The sequence below is a fragment of the Chlorocebus sabaeus genome, chromosome 29 (genome assembly GCF_047675955.1).
Source record: "Chlorocebus sabaeus isolate Y175 chromosome 29, mChlSab1.0.hap1, whole genome shotgun sequence".
Taxonomy (NCBI): Eukaryota; Metazoa; Chordata; class Mammalia; order Primates; family Cercopithecidae; genus Chlorocebus; species Chlorocebus sabaeus.
Window position 1 is genome coordinate 21768791 of NC_132932.1, and position 25938 is coordinate 21794728.

Here is a 25938-nt window from a genome sequence, read left to right on the forward strand (position 1 = left end):
AACCGAGGTGACAAGCAAATGACACCATATTAGAAGATTATTTGTGGGGTATGTGGTGACGTCAACATGGGTTTGTTTCCTTGGTGGTGAGAACTCCACACTCCTGGTGGTCAGACGAGGTAGCATTTACCCTTCCACAACTTGCCTCCAGTAGTTTCTCCTGTGGCCTTGATCCTAGTGCCTGAGATGTGCCCTATGTTCCTCATCTGTTTCGATCTGGTTGACTTCACAATAAGCCATTATCATTGTAGCCCAGATTTATTTTTTTTTATTTTATTTTTCTCAAGACAGAGTCTCACTCTGTCACCCAAGCTGGAGTGCAGTGACTCAATCTCAGCTCACTGCAACCTTTGCCTCCAGGGTTCAAGGGATTCTCCTGCCTCAGCCTTCCAAGTAGCTGGAATTACAGGCGCACACCACCATGCCCGGCTAATTTTGTATTTTTGGTAGAGACAGGGTTTCACCATATTGGCCAGGCTGGTCTTGAACTCCTGACCCCAAGTGATCCATCTACCTCAGCCTCCCAAAGTGCTGGGGTTACAGGTGTGACCCACCGCACCGTGCCCGCCCTACCCCAGATTTCTTGACATGTCATCTGGCCAGTCACCCAGCATGTTCATGGGGGATTGCAGCCCAAGAGAAATAGAGAGAGCTCTGGCTAGGAAAGAGGGAGGTCCAGGTCCTTGTTTGGCTCTTCCTGGACAGCTGCTTGTCTGTGGGTAACTGCGCCTTCTCTGGGGATGTTTTAGCTCAGCTGTAAATTTGGGACTTTTGGTTTCCAGTATCCCCTTTATCCCTAACATTGAATAGATACCACACAGAGGAAGGGAAGATGATATGTAAGTTACATGATGCTTGGTAGTCATGGTGAAATGTTGCAAGGCAGTAGAGGTGTCTAAGGTGGGCCAAATGGCTGCCGAGATAGAAAAGGGAGGACAGCGTGAGGGGGCTGGAGAAAACTTGGTCTCTTTCCCAGTCTTGTCCAGGCCCAAGCCTAGCCACAGGTATGTGCTGGACAATGGAAGTTCATACCTTTAAAGGTGACTACTAGAGCATCTTGTATTGTAAAAGAAAAATTAAATTGTATTGGTTATGTTCCACTGTTAAAAATTGTAGTAAAAGAAACATAACATTATATTCCACTTTTTAAGGGAAGAAAATGTACTATTGCTATACGTTTTAGGAATATTCTAAAAAAAATAGGATTAATTCATTCAGCAGATTTTTATTGAGCTATGTACAAGAGAATGTTTTAGACTGAAAGTTATAAAATGAAGTTCTCATCTTTTATAAGCTTATAGACTAGAGGAGCTGAAATATTTCAGTGAAAAAAAGTAATGTTACGTGCTCAGTTAAAAACTCACACAAATACCAAATTCCATAAGCACTGTAGTTAATCAGAGTTCTTTCATCGTGTAAATAACAATTTTACATAGTTTTTAAGTAAAGAATGGGAACTGGATTGCTTTAATTTATGGTTTTAGAGAAGCAGAGAAGTCAGCTGTGCCTCTCCTCTGTGAAGTGTCTAGCACCCTCCATCCAGCCTCTCCTCGGGACCTGGGGCTCACTAAGTGAAAGCCCAGAGATTTAGAAGCTCTGCTTTTATTGAACCCAACTTTGTCCACAGTTGGCCCACAGGATTGCTTGAAAAGATCTATTATTCCTCTTCCCCAGAATGGATTTCCAACATTAGAGGACAGGAATTGTGTCCCCCACAGACATCTTTTCTTTTCTGACTCCACTGAGCACACCCTTACTGCTATCAGTGGCTCCTAACAGGTCCTGGTTTCATATTCCCACCGCATCACGGGTGCGTCCCCTGGGTACCCTTTTCTGATTGATAGCCCTTGTAAGCATGGCTTCAGAACCGAAAAGCTCACACTAGGTTTAGGGGAACCAGTGACCAGTAAGCAGAACAGTCCCCTCCACTGTGCTAGCCAGAGAGCGCAGGCCTTTACAAATGTAATCCCCGATCACATTTATTTCCTGATGGCCACATCACAGCCTTGGCCAAGAATCTCAAGTCTTTCTCACAAACTGTTTTCTACTACATCATCTCCATCTTGTTGGGTGAGTATTTGGGGTAGCGGTGGGTCCTTGTACTAATCGTAGTGAGGTTTCTAGAGGCAAGAGCAGACCCTAATTTATTTTCCTAATCAGTTTTGTCTTCATTTTGGCCCTTACCTGGCCTATCTCCCTTAAGATCATCCCTTTAAGGATGCGTGCCCACTTTGGACTGTTCAAGAAATCTTTCCAGGCTTCCCGCCCCTAAACCAGCTTGCCTTGTCTCTGAGCTGACTTACGTGGCTCGTGAGACCTTAGCCCTGCAGAATTGTGTCCTTCCCTTCATCTTCCCTTTTGGGATACCTAATCAACACTGCCTATGAAGAGCTTTTCATCGGTTGTTGACCTGTTTAAATGACTAGCATTCACCTGTATCTCTCTGTTGGGGGCATTTGGAACTCCTTACACTCCTTATGAGATGCCTTGCTAACCGCAAATATTCTATGTCTGTTATATTTCCAAATCTACCAGTTTAGGAACCCTACTGTGCAATTCTCCTCAGGTCTGGGCACTGCATTTGGTACTAGAGCTACATAGATGGGTAAGATGTGCTGCTTGTCTCTGAGGAGCTAATACTTTAGTTAGCAGGGAAAGTGAGTGATTTCGGTATAGGCTTGTAAGTGCCCACAAAAGAGGTTTACGCAGAGTGTCGTGGGTGCCTGTATCAAAGAGGGCTTTGCCAGAGGATACTTGAGTTGCATCTTAAAGGATGAGCAGGAGTTTTGAAAGGAAGAAAGGTGAAGAAAATGTTCCAGGTAGAGGGAGCAACATGTGTAGAAACAGGCAGGACATCCAGGCACCTCTGCTCAGTGCTAGATGGCTGCTGGTCAGGCAGATATGGAGTGGGTGTCAGGGGAGGTTGGAACAGCAGACGTGAACCAGATGATGAAGGCCTTGTGTGCTGAGCCAAAGGCTGTGGACTCCACCCCGTAGGTAGTTGAGACACTGATATATTCTGCACAGGAGAGTGTCGAGCAGGATAGAAAATCACCTGGCTACCAAGTGGAGAATGGAGTAGAAAACTGGAGGAGATGAGGCAAGTCAATCAGTTATGAGGCTGCTAGAGGCCCATCCAGTAGTTCCCAACAGAGTATGGCTTCATATTCCCACTGTGGTACTTGATATCAATGTCTCCTCCCAACTTCCTATCAAAAAACCCATGAAGAGGGAAAAAGAGACAAAAATTGACTGTAGCAATAATAAATAAAAACACACAAAGATAAGATGATAGGTCAGAAGCTGAGAGAACAGAAAAGGATAGGGATCTCCACTGTATCTGTCGTACTGTGGAAACTAATAAAGAAGCCTGTTTCTGAACTGTGCCTCGCACACTTCAGTCTTTGAAGCTGAAATACCAGTGGCCATAAAGGAAGGCAGTGGAAATGGGCTTTGCTTTAGTCCCACTGTGTTCTGCCAAGCCTGGGATGCTGGATTGCTCTGACCAGAGAAACAGATGGCTGAGCCCCAGCAGAGCAGCAAGGCTGTATGAGCTGGGCAGAGGCCTGCACTCTAGCCCCTGCCATCCCTGCTGCCCCTTGAATCCTTACTTTCTGCATCTACTCAGAAACCCAAGGTAAGGAAGAGAAGGATATGGACAGAGACATGGTTTTTCTACTGTGTTTTAAGAAGGGACAGAGGCATGAGGAACCTGAGGATAGGTCTCCACATACTGTAGTTTCAAAACAGCAAATTGCATCAGTTCTCAGTTTTAGTTTGAGAATCAGAGAGAACAGGCCAGGAGCCCGCTCTGCAGCAGACCTGTGCACGCCTGCTGGCAGTACTCTCCAAACCTGAACTGTGCTTGTTGATGTGGTCTGTAGCCCAGACCTAAGAGAAGGACAGCTACTGACACCAAGGGTGTTCAGTGAAGAGGTGCTAAGGAAATTCTTGTGACCCTCTTTGTTAGCAAACTCTCAGCCTGCACAGATGCGAATTGCATTCAGGGATGTGTAAACAGGATGCAAAGGGGGACCTGTGAAAAGTGCCACCACATAATGAAGGGGGAAAAACAGCTCTGAAGACTAAGAAAATTATTTTTTATAAGACACTGTAGAACCTTTTGAAGACATATGCTTAGTGGACTCAGAAGAGGTGCAGCAATATTTCTTTGTGCAACAGGAGTAGGTGTCTGTAATAAAAGGGAAGATCTCATAAAGGGAAATAGAGAAAATAAAAAAAAGTACTGCTTGAAAACCCAAAATACATTAACAGAATTAAAATCTATGTTGAATGAAGAAGCAAGATTGAACCCAGAGCACCAGATGCTTTTATACAATTTCTTGATTCACCTTGGTGTGCAGATCCTTTATACCATTATCAATCCCATTCTTTGTCATCTGAAACTCATACCATATGGCAGAGAAAAATAGCAAAGCACAGGTAATGGAGTTGTGCTTTTGTAAAACTTAACTCATTAAAGGGCTGGGCTATATTCTTATGGTGAGCCTCCATTATGTGGCCTTTTTTCCAGTGTTGTGCTGAGACCATTATCAGAATTATTTGTAGTTGCCTAGAGTAGCTTGAGTCTGGTAGTTGCCCCCAGTATCCATTTCTATTCTTTTCCTAATAACAGATTCTCTGATGTGTAGCTGGGCATATGGCTTTCTAGAAAATAGATTGTGTTCCCTAGTTTTTCTTACAGCTGGCCAATGGACCCATCATGTGTATCTTCTGGAAAGTATCCTTAGGGAAGGAGCATTCCCTTTTTCCTGCTGTCTGGAATGTGGACATTATGGCTAATGTTCAGTATCTGTCTTGGACCATGAGGAAGAAATCTCATGTACAGACAGTAGTAGAGAAACACTGGTAGGAGCTAGGTTCCTGATCCTGCAGAGTCCGTGGCAGCCCTGGACTGTTTCCCTCTGCACATTTTTGATGTGTGAAACAGATACTGTTTAAACCACTCTTCTCTGATGTTTTCTATCCTGTGTGGCCAAAATGAATCCTAATGGTAAACCAAGTAGCATGGTTTTAAGACTTTCCCAGTGAGGCCAGGCATGATGACTCACACCTCTAATCCCAGCACTTTCGGAGGCCAAGGCAGGCAGATTGCTTGAGCCCAGGAGTTTGAGACCAGCTTGAGCCACATGGTGAAACCCTATCTTTACAAAACATCAAAAAATTAACCAAGCATGGTGGCACATGCCTGTGGTCCCAGCTATTTGAGAGGCCGAGGTGAGAGGATCGCTTGAGCGCAGGAGGTCAAGGCTGCAGTGAGCCATGATCATGCCACTACACTCGAGCCTGGCTGACAGAGCAAAACCTTGTCTCAAAAAAAACGTGGGGGTCTCAAAAAAAAAGTGGGGTGGGTGGGGACTTCCCAGAGTACTTACACTGCTTTCAGAATCTCATGCTATAGGATCACACTCCATCTTTTTCGTGACCACCTTGAATTCTGACTTTCTAAGCATCCAGGTATACATTTCAATAATGCCAAGTAATTTCTTTCCTAGTTTTCATGAATTCTAAGGCAAGGATGTTATTTTTCAATCCAGGTTCCTGACATTTCTGTTTTCTAGCCCATTCTTCCTTCATATGCACCAGAAAAGTTCCCAATATGTCTCTACCTTTTTATACAGTTTTAGAGCTGTTTTTAAGGGCTTATCTCCAGGTAAACAAGGTCCGCCCTTCCACTTTATCCTTAACCTAGTGCTTCTCATTCTTGTGTCTCCAGGTATGAGTAAGTCATTCAAAGCTCCTTACTGAGATCACCTACATGCTTGCCTACTTGCCGTTGTATCACTCCCATCTTGATTTTTCTTCTAAAAAGCTGAAAGCTGGTTTGAAATGGCTACGTACTTAAATTTCCCCTTTCTCCTTCCAAATCTCCGTGATATGGAAATGTAAACACAGAACAGACACAGTGTCACTAGAAGTGATGAAAATACCATTTGTGAGTCTCTTATTCCCTGTTTGAGATCAGTGCTAGGATGAATATTAGTCGTCAGGTATGACGAGTGCACTAGCTGTGTCTGTGTCTGTTGTGCCAGTGACCCCTCCAGGCCTAAGCAGCCTTTCCCATAGCTCTTCCCCAGGAAGCTGAGCCTGCCTGCTCTCCCCAGTCAGGGGGACCAGGGTTGAACTGGAGATTGACACCTGGCCAGTAAGCCCTGAAGTGGCGTGTCTACAAGGGATCTTCCAGCAGAGCCATGCAGCACCCTTTGGTTTGCTCCCTCTGGAGAGGATATGTAGGTGGACGCTAGAGGAGTACAGAGTGAACACGGAAAAGCAGAGGTGTTGAGGGGGTGGGGAAGAGGTGAGCATGAGAAATACTGGCTGGTCCCTAGAGCTGCTTTTCCGTTCCTGAGCAACTTCCCTATCCCTGGCCTATTCTGCATCTGTTGTTAGATTCAACCTTTCTCAACCTGGATTCCGTAAGAAAATGAAGCCTGAATGCCCACAGGCAAGAATGGGCAGTGGAGAACACAGTCATGCCCATTCGTTTGTGTATTATGTGTGACTGCCTTTGTGCTACAATGGTAGAGTTGAGTAGTTGTGACAGAGTCCATATGGCCTGCAAAGCCTAAAATATTTACTCCCTGACCCTTTACAGGAAGAGTTTGCTAAGACTGGGGCATCTAGCTGAGTGTACTGGCTGACACCTGTAATCCCAGCACTTTGGGAGGCCAAGGCAGGAGGACTGCTTGAATGCAGGAGTTCAAGACCAGTCTGGGCAATGTAGTGAGACCTCGTCTCTACAAGAAATAAAAAAATTAGCCAGTGGCATGTGCCAGAGGTCCCAGCTACTCATAACTGGAGCCCAAGAGGTCAAGACTGCAGTGAGCTGTGATTGCACCACTGTACTCCAGCCTGGTGACAAATGAGAACCTGTCTCAAAAAAAGACGGGGGCATCCATCATGCATGATGAATCTTTTACGCATCTGGAATGGTTATGTTATGTACCATCTTTGGGAGAATTGAGAACTAGTCGCTCCAATTATTTTCTGGATTCTGTGATTCAGAAGTGGTTCTAATCCTTGAACTAACAGCTGAAGCAAATGCAGTCAGTCTTGACTGATTTCTGTGCCATCCTAGACACATTCTCCAGGAGGCCAGCTCACCTTTGACTTGACTAATGCAGTCTGGCTATGTTCCTCTACATTCTCCTCCTTTTAGAGTCCCTCTCCAGCATGAGTCTTCTTCCTCTGGGTCTGGGGTGAGTTCCTTCCTTCTCCAGTGGAGCTGTTCTTTAGCTCTAGAGTCCTGCTTTCTTCTCCCAGTGTAGGATGAGTTCAAAGCTGTTGCATATCTCCAGTGGAGCACTTCTTTTCTTTCTCCTATTCTATGTCACATTTATTTCTGCTCTGATATTTTGGCTGTATTTTCATTCCCCATGGCCTCTAAAGCTGCTTCTGCAGAAGGGTTGAATTCACTCTGTATGGGAAGTCTCGTACTCTTTGGGTAACTTTAGTGGAACAGTCTCTTGTACTTTTCTAGACCAGTCCTCTGTTCTTAACCCTCTCATGAGGTGTTGATGCTCTTCTTTCTGACCGATTACAATATCTTGCATTTCCTAGTTTTGGATTATTTTTGGTTATTAATTTAGCCTCCATTTTACCTAGGAACTCTTCATCCTTTGTGCTCCTTAGAATGCAGTGGAGCCAGCCCTTGGGCTCCTTTATCCCCGTTGTAAACATAGCCATCACCTTGTGGTAATAGACATAAACTTGCATTTTCCTTTGGAAGAAGAGACCAACGGCTTCTTTCATGTAAGCACAAGGTAGGGAAAATACTCTGCCTGAAACAGTGCAGGTAACAAAGATCGGAACAAGTGAATGCATATCATCTTAGTTAACTGTTAATTCATACTCCGTAATTGTTACAGTTAACACAGTCCATTGAATGGGAATTTGCCCCCAAAAGAGAGAAAGATCAAGTAGTCAAGAGGTGAGTGAATTCAGAGAGTGAGGGGATCATTTACTGTCCCTTCTTACCCCTCTTCCAACTTTAATTGTTGTAATTGTTTAAGTATATTTGGTTTTTAAGGGTTATTTTTATATTTGTTTTAAAGTTTTGTGTTTTTTTTTAAGGTCTATCAGATCATCAAAACTCTCAGAAAACACAGTTATTGTTGGTGTAGTACGCAGGTAAACTTTCATTTTTTTAATGTTGAAACCGAGGTGTTAGTGTAATACTTATTCTTAACAGATGGCCAAATAGCAGCTTGCGTGCTGTGTCAGGCAATGCCCCTTTGTAGTATGGCCTTTTCCTCTTTATTCTTTCTTATTTTATTTTGCTTCTTTGGTTAACTTCCTGGAAGGACTTTCTGCTCTCATGCTAGATTTTTGTGATTTTTAAACTGCCTTTCACTTTAGAAACAGGCAAACTGTGAGAGAATTCCATTCCTAAAAGTATGAAGGTTTTCTAGGGGTATCTTCCTAGGGCCTTCTAACTCCAAATATCTCTGAGGATTTGAATTACACATAAATGGGGGAATCTTAGGTTTTGTCTTTAAATTGGAGGTAAGGAAAGAAGAGAAATATATTAGGAGAAGGGCAAGTATTCAAATTAATGTTATTTAGCTTATATGTTTTTATACATAGAAGAAACGTTTCTGTGTCCTTTAAACTTTTTTCCTGAGCTGTAGGGGAATAGGGAATTAAAAAAACCTGGAAGTAGAAGAAAATAGGAGTAAATTTAACTTCGTTTAAATTAAAAATTTTATATATTAAAAAGATATTTGGACACTCCTGTGTTCCTGCTATTAATGTAGTTTCTATATTTCAAGTATTATAATATGTAATTCCAAAAAGCCAAATGTGAAACTGAAACAGAAGACAGTTTTCAACTTTATCCTTTAAATTTGTATATTAATCTGACTCATCTAAAAGTACTCATTACATAACGAAGTATTTAAATTAGTAGAGTAAAAGAGGTGAGATGTAATTGATAAAAACTATGTCTGAGTTCTTTATTGTGTTATTTTGAAGGGTGGATAGAGAAGAGTTGTCCGTAATGCCTTTCATTGCTGCTGGATTTACAAGGGTATGTACTCACTTATTTGTTATACAAGTATAATTCAATTTGAGAAATTATTTTATCTCAGTTCAGTACCCAGCAAAAGCTTTGAATTAATTTGAAGAAAAAAAATTATTGTCTGGCCGGGCGTGGTGGCTCATACCTGTAATCCCAGCACTTTGGGAGGTCGAGGTAGGAGGATCCCTTGGGCCCAGGCATTTGAGACCAGCCTGGGCAACATAAGGAGAACCTGCCTCAATCGTACTTAAAAAAAAGAAAATTATTGTCCTTGTTTTACAGTTTGGTTTAACTTCTTTTAACTTTATAATCTGCTAATCTAATCTATAACAGTTCATGTTCTTAGTCTCTCAAAATTACGCCTGCTAAAGTCATCTAAACATAATAAAATCCCCTTTAATGGCATATTCACTAAAAATTATACCATAGGGTGTATTGTTATGATGCTGACATGTATACATGCAAATTTTTAAGCCAGTTCAAGGATTCTGGAAATAAGGCAACCCAAACACAGCTCTCTTTCTCTCCACTCCTAGCTTCAATGTGTTGGTTTCTCTAAGCCAAAAGGTTGCTTGGGGCTTTGGTCAGCTGGCTGCAAATGAGGCCTTAGGAATCATACAGAGAGAACTTAAGTAAGGCTGACCCTTGGGCAGATTTGTAGCCCAGATTTGTATAAGTAAGGTAGTCAAGAAATCTCAAGCTATGAATTTAGTTTCAAGTTTTCTGGATGCGTAGGACTCCTAAGTGCCTGACAGAAGCAAATACAAATCCTCCCCAGAGGAAGACAGCTTCATCTTTGCCTGCAGAGGATCTCCATAAATAATTGCTCAAGGGCAGCAGGCAGCAGTAAGTCAAAGCTAGAGTCAATCCACCAGGTGACAGGGCATCCCAAAGAAAAACTAGCAGGGAAAAAAGCCTAGTAACAGACCCTCACATCCCTCAGAGACTAGTTATGAGACATGAATTATAAAGCAAGTATGCTTACTATAGTTAAAGAAATGAAAGATAAGCCAGGAAATATCTGCAAGGAATAGGAAACTATTAAAAGTGTCATGGCAAATTTTATGAAGAATAAAACTGAATTGTAAGAAATTAAAACACAACAATTGAAAAATCTAAAACTTAGTAGGTCACATGTAGCACAGAAATACAATGACAGGAAATAAGTTAGGTGAAGAAATGTGGAGGATAGTGTGCGAAGTTTTGTGTGTATATATAACTGGAGTTCCAGGAGAAGAGGAAGGATGGAACAGAGGAAATATTTGAAGAGTTACTACCTGAAAAATTTCCAGAACTGATGAAAAACTAATTCATAGATTCATGAATTCTGACATATCCAAAGTAGAATAAATTTTAAAAGAGGACACATCCTAGTGAAACTGCAAAAAAATAAAAATAAAATAAAAGGACTTAAAATCAGCTAGAGGAAAAAAGATTACCTTCAAAAGAATGACACACTAACAACTAGCTTCTCAGCAGCAACAAGTGGAAAACAGAAGACAGTAGAATAATGTTTTCAATGCAGTAAAAGCAAATAACTTCCTTGGGAGGCCGAGGTGAGCGGATCACAAGGTCAGGAGATTAAGACCATCCTGGCCAACATGGTGAAACCCCGTCTCTACTAAAAATACTAAAATTAGCTGGGCATGGTGGTAATCCCAGCTACTTGGGAGGCTGAGGCAGGAGAATCACCTGAACCAGGCAGTTGGAGGTTGCAGTGAGCCGAGATCGCACCACTGCACTCCAGCCTCACAACAGAGCAAGACTCTGTCTCGAAAAAAAGAAAAGAACTTTCTAGAATTTTATACCTAGCATGTATATCTTTCAAAAATGAAGGTGAAATAAAGACTTTCAGAAATGTGGACATTGAGAGAATTTGTAGCTAGCAGATCCTCACAAGGAAATTCTAAAGGATATATGTCGACCAGAAGGAATGTGAATTCCAGGTGGAAGGTCTGAAATGCAAGAGATGAGTGAACGAAAATGATCTGTATAGGGTAAATATATATTTACTGTCTGAAACAGTAATAATGTTTAGTTTGATGAGAGGATACAGGGAGAAAGAGACTACAGCCTTATATATCCAGTCAACTTATTGCTTAACCTTTCTTTTGGGGATATACATAAAATTCAGAGATATATTTCCCCAAGCGGTCTATCTGAGGAAAATAATTCAGAAAAGGACTCTAGCCATATAAGAAATGAACTAGAGGCCGGGCGCGGTGGCTCACGCCTGTAATCCCAGCACTTTGGGAGGCCGAGGCGGGCGGATCACAAGGTCAGGAGATCGAGACCATGGTGAAACCCCGTCTCTACAAAAAATAGAAAAAATTAGCCGGGCGCGGTGGCGGGCGCCTGTAGTCCCAGCTACTCAGGAGGCTGAGGCAGGAGACTGGCGTGAACCCGGGAGGCGGAGCTTGCAGTGAGCTGAGATTGCACCACTGCACTCCAGCCTGGGCGACAGAGCAAGACTCCGTCTCAAAAAAAAAAAAAAGAAATGAACTAGAACAGAAATTTGAAGAGGAGAGGAGGGAAAAGTAGTGAGCTATAAACCCTGCCATGTGCATACTCCTTCGTGGTGCCTCCTGCTTTCTCTGGCTCTCTGTCTTTCTTTATAGAGGTACCTACACTTATGCATATAACATTAGTCCCAAATGAATAAACATAAACTGGAATATATAATATTCTTTTAGAAGAAGGGATGTACCCAAAGAGGAATTTTAATAATAGCTCAGTTTTAAATTATAGACCATCTTAGTCAACCCTAGGTGTTTGCAAGGTTTGTAGGGAGGATGCAGGCATTCTTTGAGGCTTATCTAAGAGACAGAATGAGAATGAGCCCAGGAAGTATTCATCTTTGTGGGAAATGTGCAGAGTAGAGCATCACTATGTGGGAGATACTTTATTCTGGGTGTAATTGGTATCTTGTTTACAAATAACAGTAAAGAAATCTATGTTTGCTTTTGAGATGATGAAAAGGAAGGTAACCATTGATAGAACAGGAAAGTTAAATAAAACTTCCAAAATAACAAGAGGAAATAGGGAGTTTACAGCAACTTGATCAAATTGGGAAACTGAAGAAAGAGGAAACAACAGTGTAAAATCAGTGAGAAACAAAGTGAGATAGAAAGAATATAAGCAGCCCGGGCACGATGGTTCACGCCTGTAATCCCCAACACTTTGGGAGGCCAAAGCAGGTGGATCACCTGAGGTCAGGAGTTTCAGACCAGCCTGGCCAGTATGGCGAAACCACATCTCTACTAAAAATACAAAAATTACCCGGGCATGGTGGCTCACACCTGTAACCCCAGCTACTCAGGAGGCTGAGGAAGGAGAATCGCTCGAACCCTGGAGGTAGAGGTTGCAGTGAGCCGAGATCGCACCACTGCACTCCAGCCTGTGCAACAGGGGCGAGACTCCATCTCAAAAAAAAAAAAAGAAGAGAATAAAAGCAAATGTATATGAATGAGCTGAATTCTTCCTTTAAAAGGCTGTTAGATTGGGTTTAAAAAGTACAATTCTGTAACACTTACAAGACAATGTGATAAAAGGAGCTTAAGTAAAGGAACGTAGAGGTAGCAAGTAAATGCAGACAAAAAGAACACAAATATTGATACTAATGTCAGATTAGATGGAATTTAAGATTTTAGTTTATATGTAAATACAATTTTATATAAAAAGCACACATTAGGTTATTATAGTTTATATAGTTGTGGCTTTCTTGTGTTTCTTCTTTTTGGAGAACCCCCACAACATACACACACATCAGCACCTGCCTCCATTCCTTGACCTCTAGTAATCCCTGTTAAATTGCGTGAGAACAGTTTACTTAGCCAGCAGTAAGGTGTCCCAGGTTGGAAGTCAGAAGTCCCCTATTCCTGATGGATCTTTACATCATCCCTCCCTAAGCTGCTTGCTTTTGCAACTAAGGCTGCAAAACTGGCTATTCCTTTTAACAAGAACCTTAGAAGCTTCCACTTTCTAGTGAAACTTAGGGGATAGATTTTTCCCTCTGCCTTGGGTTATTTGCTTACCTACAACCACGAGGTCATTAAACCTTGTATTTGTTTGAGGTCTCTTTGAAAGTACACAGATGCACTGTTGGAAGTTTGTGTTTGGTGACTGCCATATTTGAAATTCTGCCCGAGAAGTGTGTCAGCACAGTTCTGTGGACCAGAAAGAGCATCCTGGTAGAAGGTCAAGTAAATCATGGTCCTTCTATTTTCTTGGTATTACAGTGTTATCATGGAGCTAACTTGAAAAGTAACTGACACACACACTCTTGCTACCCTCAAGCCTGTGCACCTTAATCAAGGAATCCTCTGAAGACTTTGATGGAATAACTTTTAGGTGCACGCCCCTGTGAGGACATGTCCATGCAAAAAAGCCCAAAAACTTTGCAGTAGTCACTTTAGAAGCACCTGACTTAGGAAATGTGGAGGGTAGTGGCAGGCTCACCATTTTGTAGATGAGGAATTCATATGGGTGACCAGTCCTCAGAGGCCACAAGTGGTAACTAATCTCATCCAGAGTCTTACTTTTGTGTAACAAAAGGATGCTCAGGTTACTGAGAAGAACAATTAGACCTAGAGGAAGGGGATTCTCCCAGTCACAGCTATAGGCAGTGGTGCCAAGGCTTGAATCTGAAAGCTGACACCATAATGATATCTCTGGTATAGGGGATGGTGGGTAGGAAGGGGCATGAGCTATTTTGTGGATTAGCTATGATTCAGGACTGAAAAGTAGATGGAGGACCTGCTAGCCTCCTCAGTTGGATTTGGCCATTGAGTCAGTAGACTCACTGCTGGTTGTGCCTTAGAATCCCCTGAATAGCATCCCTTGGGAGTCTATTTCAGTTGGTCTGGGGAGGGGCCTGCATGCTGCTGTTTTTTCAAATTGCAGGTAATTCTAATATGCAGCTGAGAGTTGAGAACCACTGGGAGAGACCTAGCAAAGATGGGCTCAGGTTCTTGCCATGGGTGTGATACGCTTTGGAGAAAGTAACGTTAAGTTAGCTTGGAAGACTGTAGGATTTGTAGTCCCAGTCCCTTTCATGGAAGGAGGGTAAGGGAGAGGAGGCTAACTGCTGTTTAAGCAGAGGGAATAAGCTTGCTTTCTGAGGATCCCTGGACCTGGTTCTTCACCCTTCACTCCCTGTGGGATCCTTGGGACAGAAACAAAAGTTGGCAAGGGGCAGGAAAGATGAGATGTTTAGATAAAGAGAGCAATGTTTAGACATGTATGGCAAAACAGAAGTTTTGAGGGAGGGGGAAAACAGTAGGAGCAAGATGCTGAACATTTGGTCACGTTCTAGTTTTTTTTACCTTGATTTTCTGCCTTTGGGATAAAAAAGTTTGGTGGATACATAACATTCAGACCCAGTAAAAAGTGTGATTGCATGCATGGGAATCCATTTGTGGAATTGGATAAATACACATTCCATCCAGAGCCCCCACATCCGAAGATCTTACCTGCAGAGGAACTGAGGACTCCTGTCTATCTCAAGACCACCATTCCTTGTCTCCTGGAGTGACACAAGCACTTTGTCAAGAAATCTCTTTTCCCTGTCCCTGCCCAGTCAGAAGTGGGTTCCTGTCCAGTGCTTTTGGGTGTTCCCGTGGGGTCTTGGCTGAGGGAGATGTGGACAGCAGGTCTAGCATACTCTCCTCTCCTCTCAGTTGATGGGAGCTCGGAGGCATGTCACGTCTGTCAGACCTCTGGGTGAGAAAGGGGCCCTGTTTTGGCCTATAGGTGTAGGGTTTATCATGCTCCTGGCCAACAGGTCTTGCCTTCCCCTGTGGGGGTGACAGTAGCTGTTCTTCACATTTATGCAGCAGTTTGTACTTAAAATGCTTTCTCCCATTATCTCTTTTTATTCACACGGTGACCTTCACTGGATAGGAACAGTATTATTTTTCTTGCTTTACAGTTGAGGAAGCAGGCCTAGAAATGTTAGATGCCTCATATACAATCATACAGCTTTTAAGGCATGAACCAAGGGCTAGATTTTTGAGTTGCTTGACACCCAGACAAGACCCTGATCACAGTTCAAACGGGACATTTGCGTTCACCATGGTAGTAGAAGGAACTCTTCAAGGGGGCCCTGTCCCAATTGGTCTGGCTGGGGCTTATGGATAGTGATCTGCAGAGGCTCTGCCTCTTAGGCATCAGCTTCCTCCTCAGCCAGGTAGAGTATTGTCCACTTATTGTGCAGGTAAAAAACAAAGAGCTCTTTAGAAACAGGGGAGTAATGTTCACAAATATTTTTACGTCTGAATAGAACTATGTGGCAGAACACAGTGGCTGCTAAGATGTCTTCATGGAGTATTTAATTTGATGGTGGAATGGGTCCATCTTCTCAAAACCATGTAATTCACTTTGTTGTGAGATATTTCCACTATGTAAAGGTTATACAAAATACTTAATGTCCACAGCATTAAGAGACACTGGGCAAATCCATCCATGACTTCTGCCAGTGCCTCTGCTGTGGAAGAGAATCATCTTCCGGCTTCACTGAGCCGCTGTTGGAGGTTAGTTCAGGAAAATGTTGTCCATGTCAGGTTTTCCCCTGTGAAATACAGGTGCCAATAGAAATGCAAGTGTATTTTTGCTTATTGTAAGCTTACATGACTTTAAAAAGGACCAAATACTGTTCTTGAATATATTCTGAAAGCGTAGTATAAGTAGGAGTTTAGTTAGTAAATTTCCTCCTCTACATGTTCTAGCCTCTGCTTTATCAGTGACATGAAAACAACCAAAATGCTCTTAATGGAAGATGCTGAAAGAAAAGCATTCTTTTCTTCTCTTTTTTCTTTTTTTTTTTTAAATGCAAGGCTGCTAAATGATAGAAGGAAAAGCATTCTTACACCCTATTTTTTTAAAAGCTAATTTGGTGCCCATAAATTTTCTCTTCTTACCTTCTGTTCATCATTAATGATAAAGTATTTTTTAGATTTCAGTTGCCAAGTTAAGAAGTTTGTTAAAAGAGTTATTTTTATTGGCACACATAAAGAAACACCTTTGTTTATCCACAAAATTCCACTTTCTGTTTGTAGAGGTATGTGGAAAACCCCAACATCATGGCCTGCTACAATGAACTGCTCCAGCTGGAGTTTGGAGAGGTGCGATCACAACTGAAACTCAGGTAATTCTACCACTTCGGGAAAACCCTCCAGGCCACACAGGGCAGCATGGCAAGTGAGAACTTTGGTTGTGGGGATTACTTTTGAGCCATAAATGGCCTCTTGCAAATAGGGGATTGGAGAGAATGGAGTGGCAGCTCCCCTCATACAGACTTTCTGGAGTCTGCCTGGATGTCTAATAAACGGTCATTTTAGTGATTAGAGACTCACATTTAAAGATGGAGCCCCCAAATAATAGTAAGTTTAAAAAGCAGAATATAAACTGCATATGCTGGATTATCTGTTTTGTTTTCTAGAGAAAAAAATGGTTTTAATACACACACCCCCAATCTATTCGCATTAGTTATCTCTAGTAGGTGACATTTTTTTTCTTCTCTATAATAGGTGCTTTATCTGCTCTTAATAAACAGGGTTTTAAAAAAATATTTTTTAAGTGAAATGAGTAGAGGCCTCATTCTTTGTAGAGTAAGAAAAGCAGAAAAATTAATATAATTTTATCAGCTTGACAAAAGAAAAATAAAGTCAGCAGCTTCCTATCATTTTAGGTTTCTTCCTTGGATGTTCAACTATTCTTTAACATTTCCTTTACTAGAGATCAAAGAGAGATCATTTCATTTGTATGTGCCCAAGACAGTCAAAGGGGATCAGAATGGGAGTGCCAAGATTAGTAAGGACCAGTACAGGGTTCCACGTGTAGGGAAGATAGGTACTTTATAGACAAAACTAAATGAATGATTAGTGGGCAGAGTGTGAGTTAGCAAAGAAGTGCTGCTGAGCAGAGGTGTTTGAAGGCTGGTGTGGTATACAAAAGAGATTTTTTATGCTGCTAGATTTTGCAAGGAAACTTAAGGTAGATGGTTGCCCTTGGGCCTGCTTTTTTCCCACTCCTGGGTCATGTCAGCCTGGCTGCAGCACTCCCACAGTGAATTAAGCTACTACCCGCTCTCAGAGGAGAGCAGAATTTTGGAGCAGTAGGTGAAGTTGGAGCTTATGTTATCCAATCAAGAATCAGAAACTGAGACCCAAGGAAGTTAACTGACTCACACCCAAGATCTTGTAAGCAGCAAATGGCAAAAATAGTCCTTTAGACTGAAATCCGCATTTTCGAAACTGCATTCATTCTTTCTCCCATCTCTAAATCTGACTGTAACCTCAAACCTTTTCCTCCTGTATACCTTAGCTGTCATCTACCTTGTGGTCCTAAACTAAAAACCACTGTCTCTTCTACATACATCCCTAAATCCAGTCACTCACCAAGTCTAATTGATCTTACTAATTTTTGGAATCTGTCCACTTAATCTTCATCTCTACTGCTACTCTTAGTCTAGGTCCCTCTCTTTTTACCCGGATTATTGAAAGCACCAATTAGTCTCCCTATATCTAGTCTTGATTCCTTCTTCATTCTCCACACAGACGTAACACATAATTCCATTTGTGTTCTGTTCTGTAACACCCCAGATAGGCACCCACTGCCTTCAAGATGAAGTCCAGACTCCAAAATGTAGCCTACAAGGGTCTCCATGGTCTGTACACTGCTTACCTCTCTGTCCTCATCTCCCATCATGCCCTGCTTTGTTCTCTGTGCTCCCGCTGGCAGCCAAATTATGATGTCCATTATACAGGGAGATATAAAAATATAAAGGGAAAGGAAATGTGAGACTAGAGAATTGGGAGAAATAGTCTTGTTCTGTCAGATACTAAAATGCACTAAAATGCTGTAACAAGTAAAGGTGTCACTGCTAGATTGGTAAACTAGAATATAAAAACCAGAAACAGGCCTGGTGTGGTGGCTCACGCCTGTAATCCCACCACTTTGGAGGGCTGAGGTGGGCAGATCACGAGGTCAGGAGTTCGAGACCAGCCTGGCCAACGTGGTGAAACCCTGTCTCTACTAAAAATACTAAAATTAGCCGGGTGTGGTGGTGGGTACCTGTAATCCCAGCTACTCAGGAGGCTGAGGCAGAAGAATCGCTTGCACCTGGGAGGCAGAGGTGGCAGTGAGCTGAGATAGTGCCCTTGCACTCCAGCCTGGGTGACAAGAGCAAGACTCCATCTCAAAAAAAAGCAAAAACAAAAACAGACTGGATATATTTAAGAATTTAGTATATGAGTGGCCAGGCATGGTGGCCCCCTGCACTTTGTGAGACTGAGGCGGGTGGATCTCCGGAGGTCAGGAGTTCAAGACCAGCCTGGCCAACATGATGAAGCCCCGTCTCTACTAAAAAAATACAAAAAATTAGCTGGGCTTGGTGGTGCATGCCTGTAATCCCAGCTACTCGGGAGGCTGAGACAGGAGAATCACTTGAACCTAGGAGGCGGAGGTTGCAGTGAGCCGAGATTGAGCCACTGCACTCCAGTCTGGGCAACAAGAGCAAAACTCGGTCTCAAAAAGGGGGAAAAAAAAAATTTAGTATATGACTACATGGCATTTTAAATCAACACGGGAAAGGGTGGACTTTTCAGTGACTAGAATTGTGATAGTTGGTTAATTAGTTGGAAAGAAAATTAAGCTATGTTCCAATCTCACATCCTACCCCCAAAATGAACTCCAATGAATTAAAAACCTAAATGTGAAAAAGTAGGGCTACATAAGTACTAAAAAATAAAAGTGGACATACATAATTGGATGACAAAGTCATTATAAACTAACATCTATAAAAGCCACATTTTATTAAGGAAGATAATCAGATTAGACAACATAAAAATGTTAAGCTTGTCTGTAGTTAAAATAAACCTTAAATAATGTTTAAAATTTAGACAAATTACAAACTGGGAAAAATGTGTGTGTAACATATAGGACAGACATTAGGTTAATGTCCTAATACATGAAGAGCTTTGATTAATCAATTTTAAAATGATCAATTGAAAATTAGAAAAATATTAAAAGACATGTTCTCAAGCGATTCACAAGAGATATTAATGGCCAATGAATGTGAAAAGATGTTCAACCTCACTAATAAAGACTTGCAAATGATTTAACATTTTTTATTTACCATATCTGCAAAAGTTAAACAAGTATGATAATACCCGGTAGGGCTTTTCACAGATCCATCTCCTCCAAGCTTGTTATATTGGAGGTGAGAACTTATTTCTTACTATTTTTTGCTTATTTTATTTTTTGATTTTTTGAGTCAGAGCTTAACAGAGTCTCACTCTGTTGCCGAGGCTGGAGTGCAGTGGCGCGATCTCTGCTCACTGCAACCTTCACCTCCCAGGTTCAAGTGATTCTCCTGCCTCAGCCAGCCTCCCAAGTAGCTGGGATTACAGAGGTACGTGCCACCAGGCCTGGCTAATTTTTTGTTGTTGTTGTGTTTTTTTAGTAGATGTGGGGTTTCACCATGTTGGTCAGGCTGGTCTCAAATTCTGACCTCAAGCGATCCACCCTCCTCAACTTCCCAAAGTGCTGGGATTATAGGCATGAGCTACCAGGCCCAGCGTGTTTTTTGCTTTTTTAAAAAAATAAGAACTTCATTGAGCTATAATTTACATATTATCTCCTGGTTTTTTTTTTACACGCTAAAAATGAGCTGATTTTTATTAGCTAAGCTATTGTCTTTAGTGAGACAGTTTAGTAATATCAGGAATAATGTAAAGGCATTGTTTTATTTATTTACTTATTTAGAGTCAGGGTCTCATTCTGTTGCCCGGGCTGGAGTACAGTTGTGTGATCACTGCTCACCGCAGCCTTGACCTCTTGGGCTCAAGCAGTCCTCCCACCTCAGCTTCTCAGGTAGCTAGGACTACAGATGTGCACCACCAGCCCAGCTAATTTTTTATTTTTTGTAAAGACAGGGTTTTGCCATGTTGCCCAGCTGGTCTTGAACTCGTGGACTCAAGTGGTCTGCCTGCTTCTGCCTCCCAAAGTGCTGGCATTACAGGCGTGAGCCACCGTGCCTGGCCAGCATTGTTATTTTTAGAGTTTACTTAGTAGTATCTCTGCACTTTATAAGCAGGCAGTTGTTTTCTTTTTTTTCATCTTCTAAGGCCAGAGAATCTTAAAATCATTCTTTGGGAGATTCCTTATACAAGGAAAAAACCTGGAAGCAACCTAAATGTCTAGTCATAGGGGATTTATTGAATAAATCATAATATAATCTTAGAATATTGTATAGTTATTTAAAGTGATAAAGAATTACAATTCTTGATATGGAAAGATTAATGTATAGTGTGCCAGTGAGAAAAGCAGATTATAAAGCTGTAGAGTATGATCTTGTTTTTGTATACATATTACATATACATTTGTACAAGTTAATGCCTAGAACATTTTTCAATGCTTATTGAAAATAATTAGATTTTTTTCTATAAAATAGAATGTTGAGATGTCTGGGTATTGGGATTTCAGGTTATTTGATCTTATTATTTTTAAACAGCTTTATTGAGGTATATTCAAAGGATTTTAGTGTATTCATAGAGTTGTGCTTTAGTCACCACAATTTTAGAACATTTTTATTATCCCCATCCCAGGCTGGAGTGCAATGGTGCAATCTCGGCTCACTGCAACCTCTGCCTCCTGGGATCAAGCAATTCTCCTGCCTCAGCTTCCCGAAGTAGCTGGGATTACAGGCACCTGCTACCACGCCCTGCTAATCTTTTTTTGTATTTTTAGTAGACACAGGGTTTCACCATGTTGGCCAGGCTGGTCTTGAACTGCTGACCTCAGGTGATCCACCCGCGTCAGCCTCCCAAAGTGTTGGGATTATAGACATGAGCCACCGCCCCCGGCCTAATCTACTTTCTATCTCTGCAGATTTGCCTATTCTGGACATTTCATACACTGTGTGATCCTTGTGACTGGCTTACGGTTTTCAGGGTTCATTCATGTTATGGCATATTTCAAGACTTCATGTCCTTTTATGTCTGCATAATATTCCATTGTATGGATATACCACATTTTGTTTATCCATTCATCAATTGATGGACATTTGGGTTTTTTCCACTTTTTGATTTTTCTGAGTAATGCTGCTATGAACATTTGTGTATAAGTTTTTGTGTGGACATAATGGGGCTGTTTTCCAACACGGGGCTGCACTTTTTTACATTCCCACCAGCAGTGTAGGAGGGTTCCTCACTAATACATGTTGTCGACTGTCTTTTTTATTATTCAAGTGGCTGTGGTATAGTGTTCCATTTGTTTTTGTTAATGTTTATTTTCTAATTTTTTTCAATAAACATTGTTACTTGTATAATTTTAAAAATGTTTTCAAACACGAAGGATATGATAAAATGCTCACAGAAGACGGCTAAGTGAAGAAAGCAGGAAGCAAAGCTAGTCATTCCAGATGCCCTCAATTTTGTGAAAATAATTTGTTTAAAATAATAGGTACAAATGATTGACTGCCTTCTCTTTGCCAGACTCTGTGCAGTATTCTTGACTCTATTCTCTTGTTTAGTCTTCATGAGGACTCTAAGGTGGTGAGAGGGGAGGCTTGATGGGGTTCAGTCACTTGCCCAGGGTCCCACAGCTGCTGAAGACCTGGATTTGACCCCGGTGTGTGGCCACCCTGGCCCACTGGCCCAATGTGTCTTTCCTTCACATTGGAAGGAAAGATACCACAGTGTGTACATAGTGATGATCCCAATGGAGGGACTTGCAGGAGGATGTTTATTTCTTCTTTATGTTTTAAAATATTTTCTCCCTTCCTTATAAATCAGACAAAAAATACGTTTAAATAAGTTAATGTAATAACCCAAGATTTTATTAGATTTTGTAGTATTTACATTAATCATTCCTTTTTTTGTTTACTCATAAAGGGCTTGTAACTCTGTATTCACTGCATTAGAAAACAGTGAAGATGCAATTGAAATTACAAGTGAAGACCGTGTTATACAGGTTTGTTATTTTGGAAATCTGTCTTTCTGGATTTCTTGTTTTGTTCCAGTTTTTAGGGTTGAACCTCTCCAATATGATTTTTTTTTTTCTTTTTGAAGTTCAGGAGACCAGTTTTTCCTTTGAGGATTATCAGAACAAAATCAATAAAATATGTAATTTAAAATAAGCTCTCTGTAGATTAGAAAACATACTAACAATTAAGATCTTAGAAAATGCCTGTAGAAATGCCACATTTGCATTCATTATTTCCACTAGTTTGTTTGACAAAGAGAGACTGAAAAGGGTGATTGCTGGCGGCTTGGGGGTAGTGCTGTTGTAGGAGGGGGAATGCTCTGACCATAAGGTCTGCGAGTCTTTCACCTTTCTCACTGTTTTTGAAAATAATTTGCACTTACAGAAATATACTAGAAACAACTAAAAGTTTCAGAAATAACATACCTAGTAAGTACTGAATAAATTACACATTATTAGCAAAGTGAGTTTATATGACTTAAAGCAACATAGCTTAAATACTTTCAGATAACAGCAAAAAAGGGAGTTGCACCAGAAAAAACATCCTTTTGTCTGAGAATTAGCTCCACTTTGATTTTACTTCTGGGCTCTCCAGTCTTTCACTGTAATGTGACTTGTGACTTCCTTGTTGAAGAGTTGATGGTGTTGACTTTGAGTTGGTACCCTGAGAGGCAGCGTGAGCCAGTATTTGAGGGCACAGGCTTTGGTGTCAGACGGGCCTGGGCTCCATCCTGCTTCAGCTGAACAACTTTGGACAAGTTGCTTAATCCAGCTGAATCCACTTTCTCGTCTGTGGAAATGGAAATGGAAGTAATATTAGTAAGAACAACAGCCTGCCTTTTGTAAGGATGTCATGAGGACTAAATGAGTTAATGTATATGAAGCGTTTACTATAGTGCCCAGTGAGGAAAACAGACCCTGACAGATAGTATCCAATTATTGTTTTATCATCATCATCATTAGCACGTGTACAGTTTTCCTATACATTTTCTGCTTATCTTAGAGTCATATTTGAAACTTAACCATAAAGCCTTACATTTGTATTTACTTCCTAGTTCATAGCCTGCTTTCCATACACATCATTTCTTTGAACCATATGAAAGAGACAAGAGAAATGTTTCATTCCCATATCCAGATAAGAGTCTCGGAGGGATTAAGTGACTTGTTGAGGTCAATGTTTGGAGGGGGAGGAGAGCCTGAGTGTTTTGCACTCTACCGGGTGCTTTATTCCATCATGCCCCCACCCCCACCCCCATCTAAACGGCCCTGTTGTAGCAGCTCCTGGTTTGGCCCTGTACACATCCCTTCCTCTGCCCCTGTTGAAGTGGGAGTGGGCCTGCTGCCCTCCTGGAGCCTCAGGAGAACATAGCAGAAAGCCCAGCTGGGTGTCACCCAAGCAGAAGCTCGTCTGGGCTCCAGAATTCTTCATGGGTTATGTGCTTATGGCTTCAGAACTGCCACGGTGAGGTCCAGGCTCCTGGGCTTTTTCTGGGGAAAAGCCTGAAGGGCTTAGGTTGAAAACCTTTGAATGTCCTCTTTTTCAAAATGACTTTTAATTCACTTTGTGTTTTTCTTTTGTCTCCCTTCAGTATGCAAATCCTGCATTTGAAACAACAATGGGCTATCAGTCAGGTGAATTAATAGGGAAGGAGTTAGGAGAAGTGCCTATAAATGAAAAAAAGGCTGACTTGCTCGATACTATAAATTCATGCATCAGGATAGGCAAGGTAAGTAAAAGGTCAGTACCTTTTTTAACTTTCACAACAGAGAGAGAAGGAAGACTTAGTGTTCACTGAGTACTACCAGGTAATCTCCGTCTTACTCCTCCCAGCAGTCCAGGGAAGTATAGGGAGTGTTATCCCTGTTATATCCATTTTGCAGGTGAGGAAACTGGGGTCAAGAAAATATATAGTATGATTAGCCAATAAGGAAAGTAACTTGAATTGGAACTTAGCAACCATTGTTGTTATCTTTATAGTAGGTGAATAACTTGATCTTTCTAATAACTGGTCTTCTTAGTTGTAGATGTTGGCAAATGGTTCTGGGTAAAGAATTGCTAGTAAGGCAACACATTCTCAGAAGACATCTGAGCCCAAGATTTCTCCAATCCTTGTTAATTCACTGAGCATTTTAAAAATGCCTTCTGTTAGCCAGACACTGTGCTAGATTCTGGTATGGAAAGAAGAGCAAAACAAAAATTCCTGCCTTAGAAAGCTCATATTCAAGGGTTGGAAACAAACAAATAAAAGTAACCATTATTCAATAATGTAAGAAATCACATAATCATGATGTTGAAGGAACAGGCAGAAGAAAGGCAGGCTCAGTCTGAAAGGTTGTTTCTCTGAACCGCAGCCTCTGATAGTGCCTCATTGTGACAGATTTTAAAATATGATGAGAAGGAAAACACTACTGCTTTTCACAATCATTTGTGGTCCTTTCTGCTGGACTTTTTTTTTTTTTTTTTTTTTTGGAAGTTGGGTAGAGACTATTAATCTGATTATTTCAAACATTTGAAAACTTGGTGACTTGTGCTGCCTGTTCTGTGGAGGCACTGATGGAAGTGATACTCTCTCCTCTATGGCATTTGGCTAGTGCCTATCTTGTAGCACAAAACAGCAGCTTACCACAGGGGCAGGGTGCTGTGCAAAGCTTATACTCCACTCATCTTGGACCCCATGAAGACACCATGAATTGGCATGTTTCTCTTGGCCTTCCCTATGTCTCTGAGCACACAACATTGCCTTGAAGTGAGAACAAGGAAAGAATAGACCGGCTGCAGGGGCCCAGTGAAGCCCTGCCAGGGGAATGACAAAAGTAGGCATACTCTTATTTTGCCTTCAACTTTTCTGTCAAGGATTTTGTTTTGTTTTGTTTTGTTTCGGTTTTTTTTACTAGAGGAAGTGGAAGGTCCTCTAGAAAGAGAGGTGTGAAAGCTGAGATGGATGAAGAGACCCTCAGGTGCTCAGGTGCACCATGTAGGTAAGGGCAAGTATTCCTTTCCATGGTTGAAAAGAGCATACTCAGAAGGAGGCCACAGAGCAGCAGTCATCCAAGACCACAGCAGCCATGGTGGGGGCGTTATCATGGCCACCTCGATCCTGGCATTTAGGTTCTTTGCTACTGCTGGGTGAGCCAGTGGTTTTGTTGTGAGATTCAACTGGGTATGAATCAGGATGGGCCTTGTACACCTTGATGTGGCAGAACTTCCACTGAGACATTCCATGTCCCCCTCACTGAGGGGGCAAGTAGAGGTAAGGAAGGGATGCGCTCTTAAGTGCTGGGCTCCATCCAGTTCTGTGTGAACTGTGTCTCACCTCTGCTGGGATTGTGCTGTTGGGCACCAGGTAACAAAAGGCCTCAAACTTGAATAGCAAGAGACCTGCTCTCTAAAATTACACTTATTGTGAGCAAAGAATAGGAAACATCATCAAATTATTGACCCGTATACTGCTTTCCTTTTTTTTTTTTTCGTGAGACAGGGTCTCATTCTGTCACCCAAGCTGGAATGCAGAGGTGCAACGGCCTTGACCTCCTGGGTTCAAGCAGTCCTCCCGCCTCAGCCTCCTGAGTTGCTGGGACCACAGGCACATGCCATCATGTCTAATTTTTTAATTATTTGTAGAGACGGGGTCTCCCTGTGTTGTCCAGGTTGGTCTCGAACTCCTGGGCTCAAGTAGTCCTCCGATATCGGCCTCCCAAAGTGTTGGGATTACAGGCGTGAGCCACTGCAGCTGGCCTATATTGCTTTATTTCTAAAAAGAGCCTGGGTATTTGTTTTGTGTTTCCTAGTTTTTGGGGAGCATGGAAAAGTGACCTTTGTCCTTTGTCAGCAACCTGCCGGTCTATGGGCAACATGGCAGCAGGGCAGGCCGCTGAGCTGGCCTGTGTTTTTAGGTGAAAGAATCCATAATTCC

The 25938-nt window shown here is 41.8% G+C and overlaps 1 protein-coding gene across 2 annotated transcripts in view; it reads left to right on the plus strand.

Moving 5' to 3' along the window:
• PDE8A (phosphodiesterase 8A) overlaps positions 1-25938 on the plus strand; it is a 180799-nt gene that overhangs the window by 85437 nt on the left and 69424 nt on the right. For both annotated transcript variants that reach the window (XM_073013077.1, XM_007990257.3), the window contains exons 4-8: positions 8095-8151; positions 8995-9049; positions 16096-16184; positions 21934-22012; positions 23614-23751. In XM_073013077.1, coding sequence (XP_072869178.1) covers positions 8095-8151; positions 8995-9049; positions 16096-16184; positions 21934-22012; positions 23614-23751 — 418 coding nt within the window. The remainder of the gene's footprint in view (positions 1-8094; positions 8152-8994; positions 9050-16095; positions 16185-21933; positions 22013-23613; positions 23752-25938) is intronic.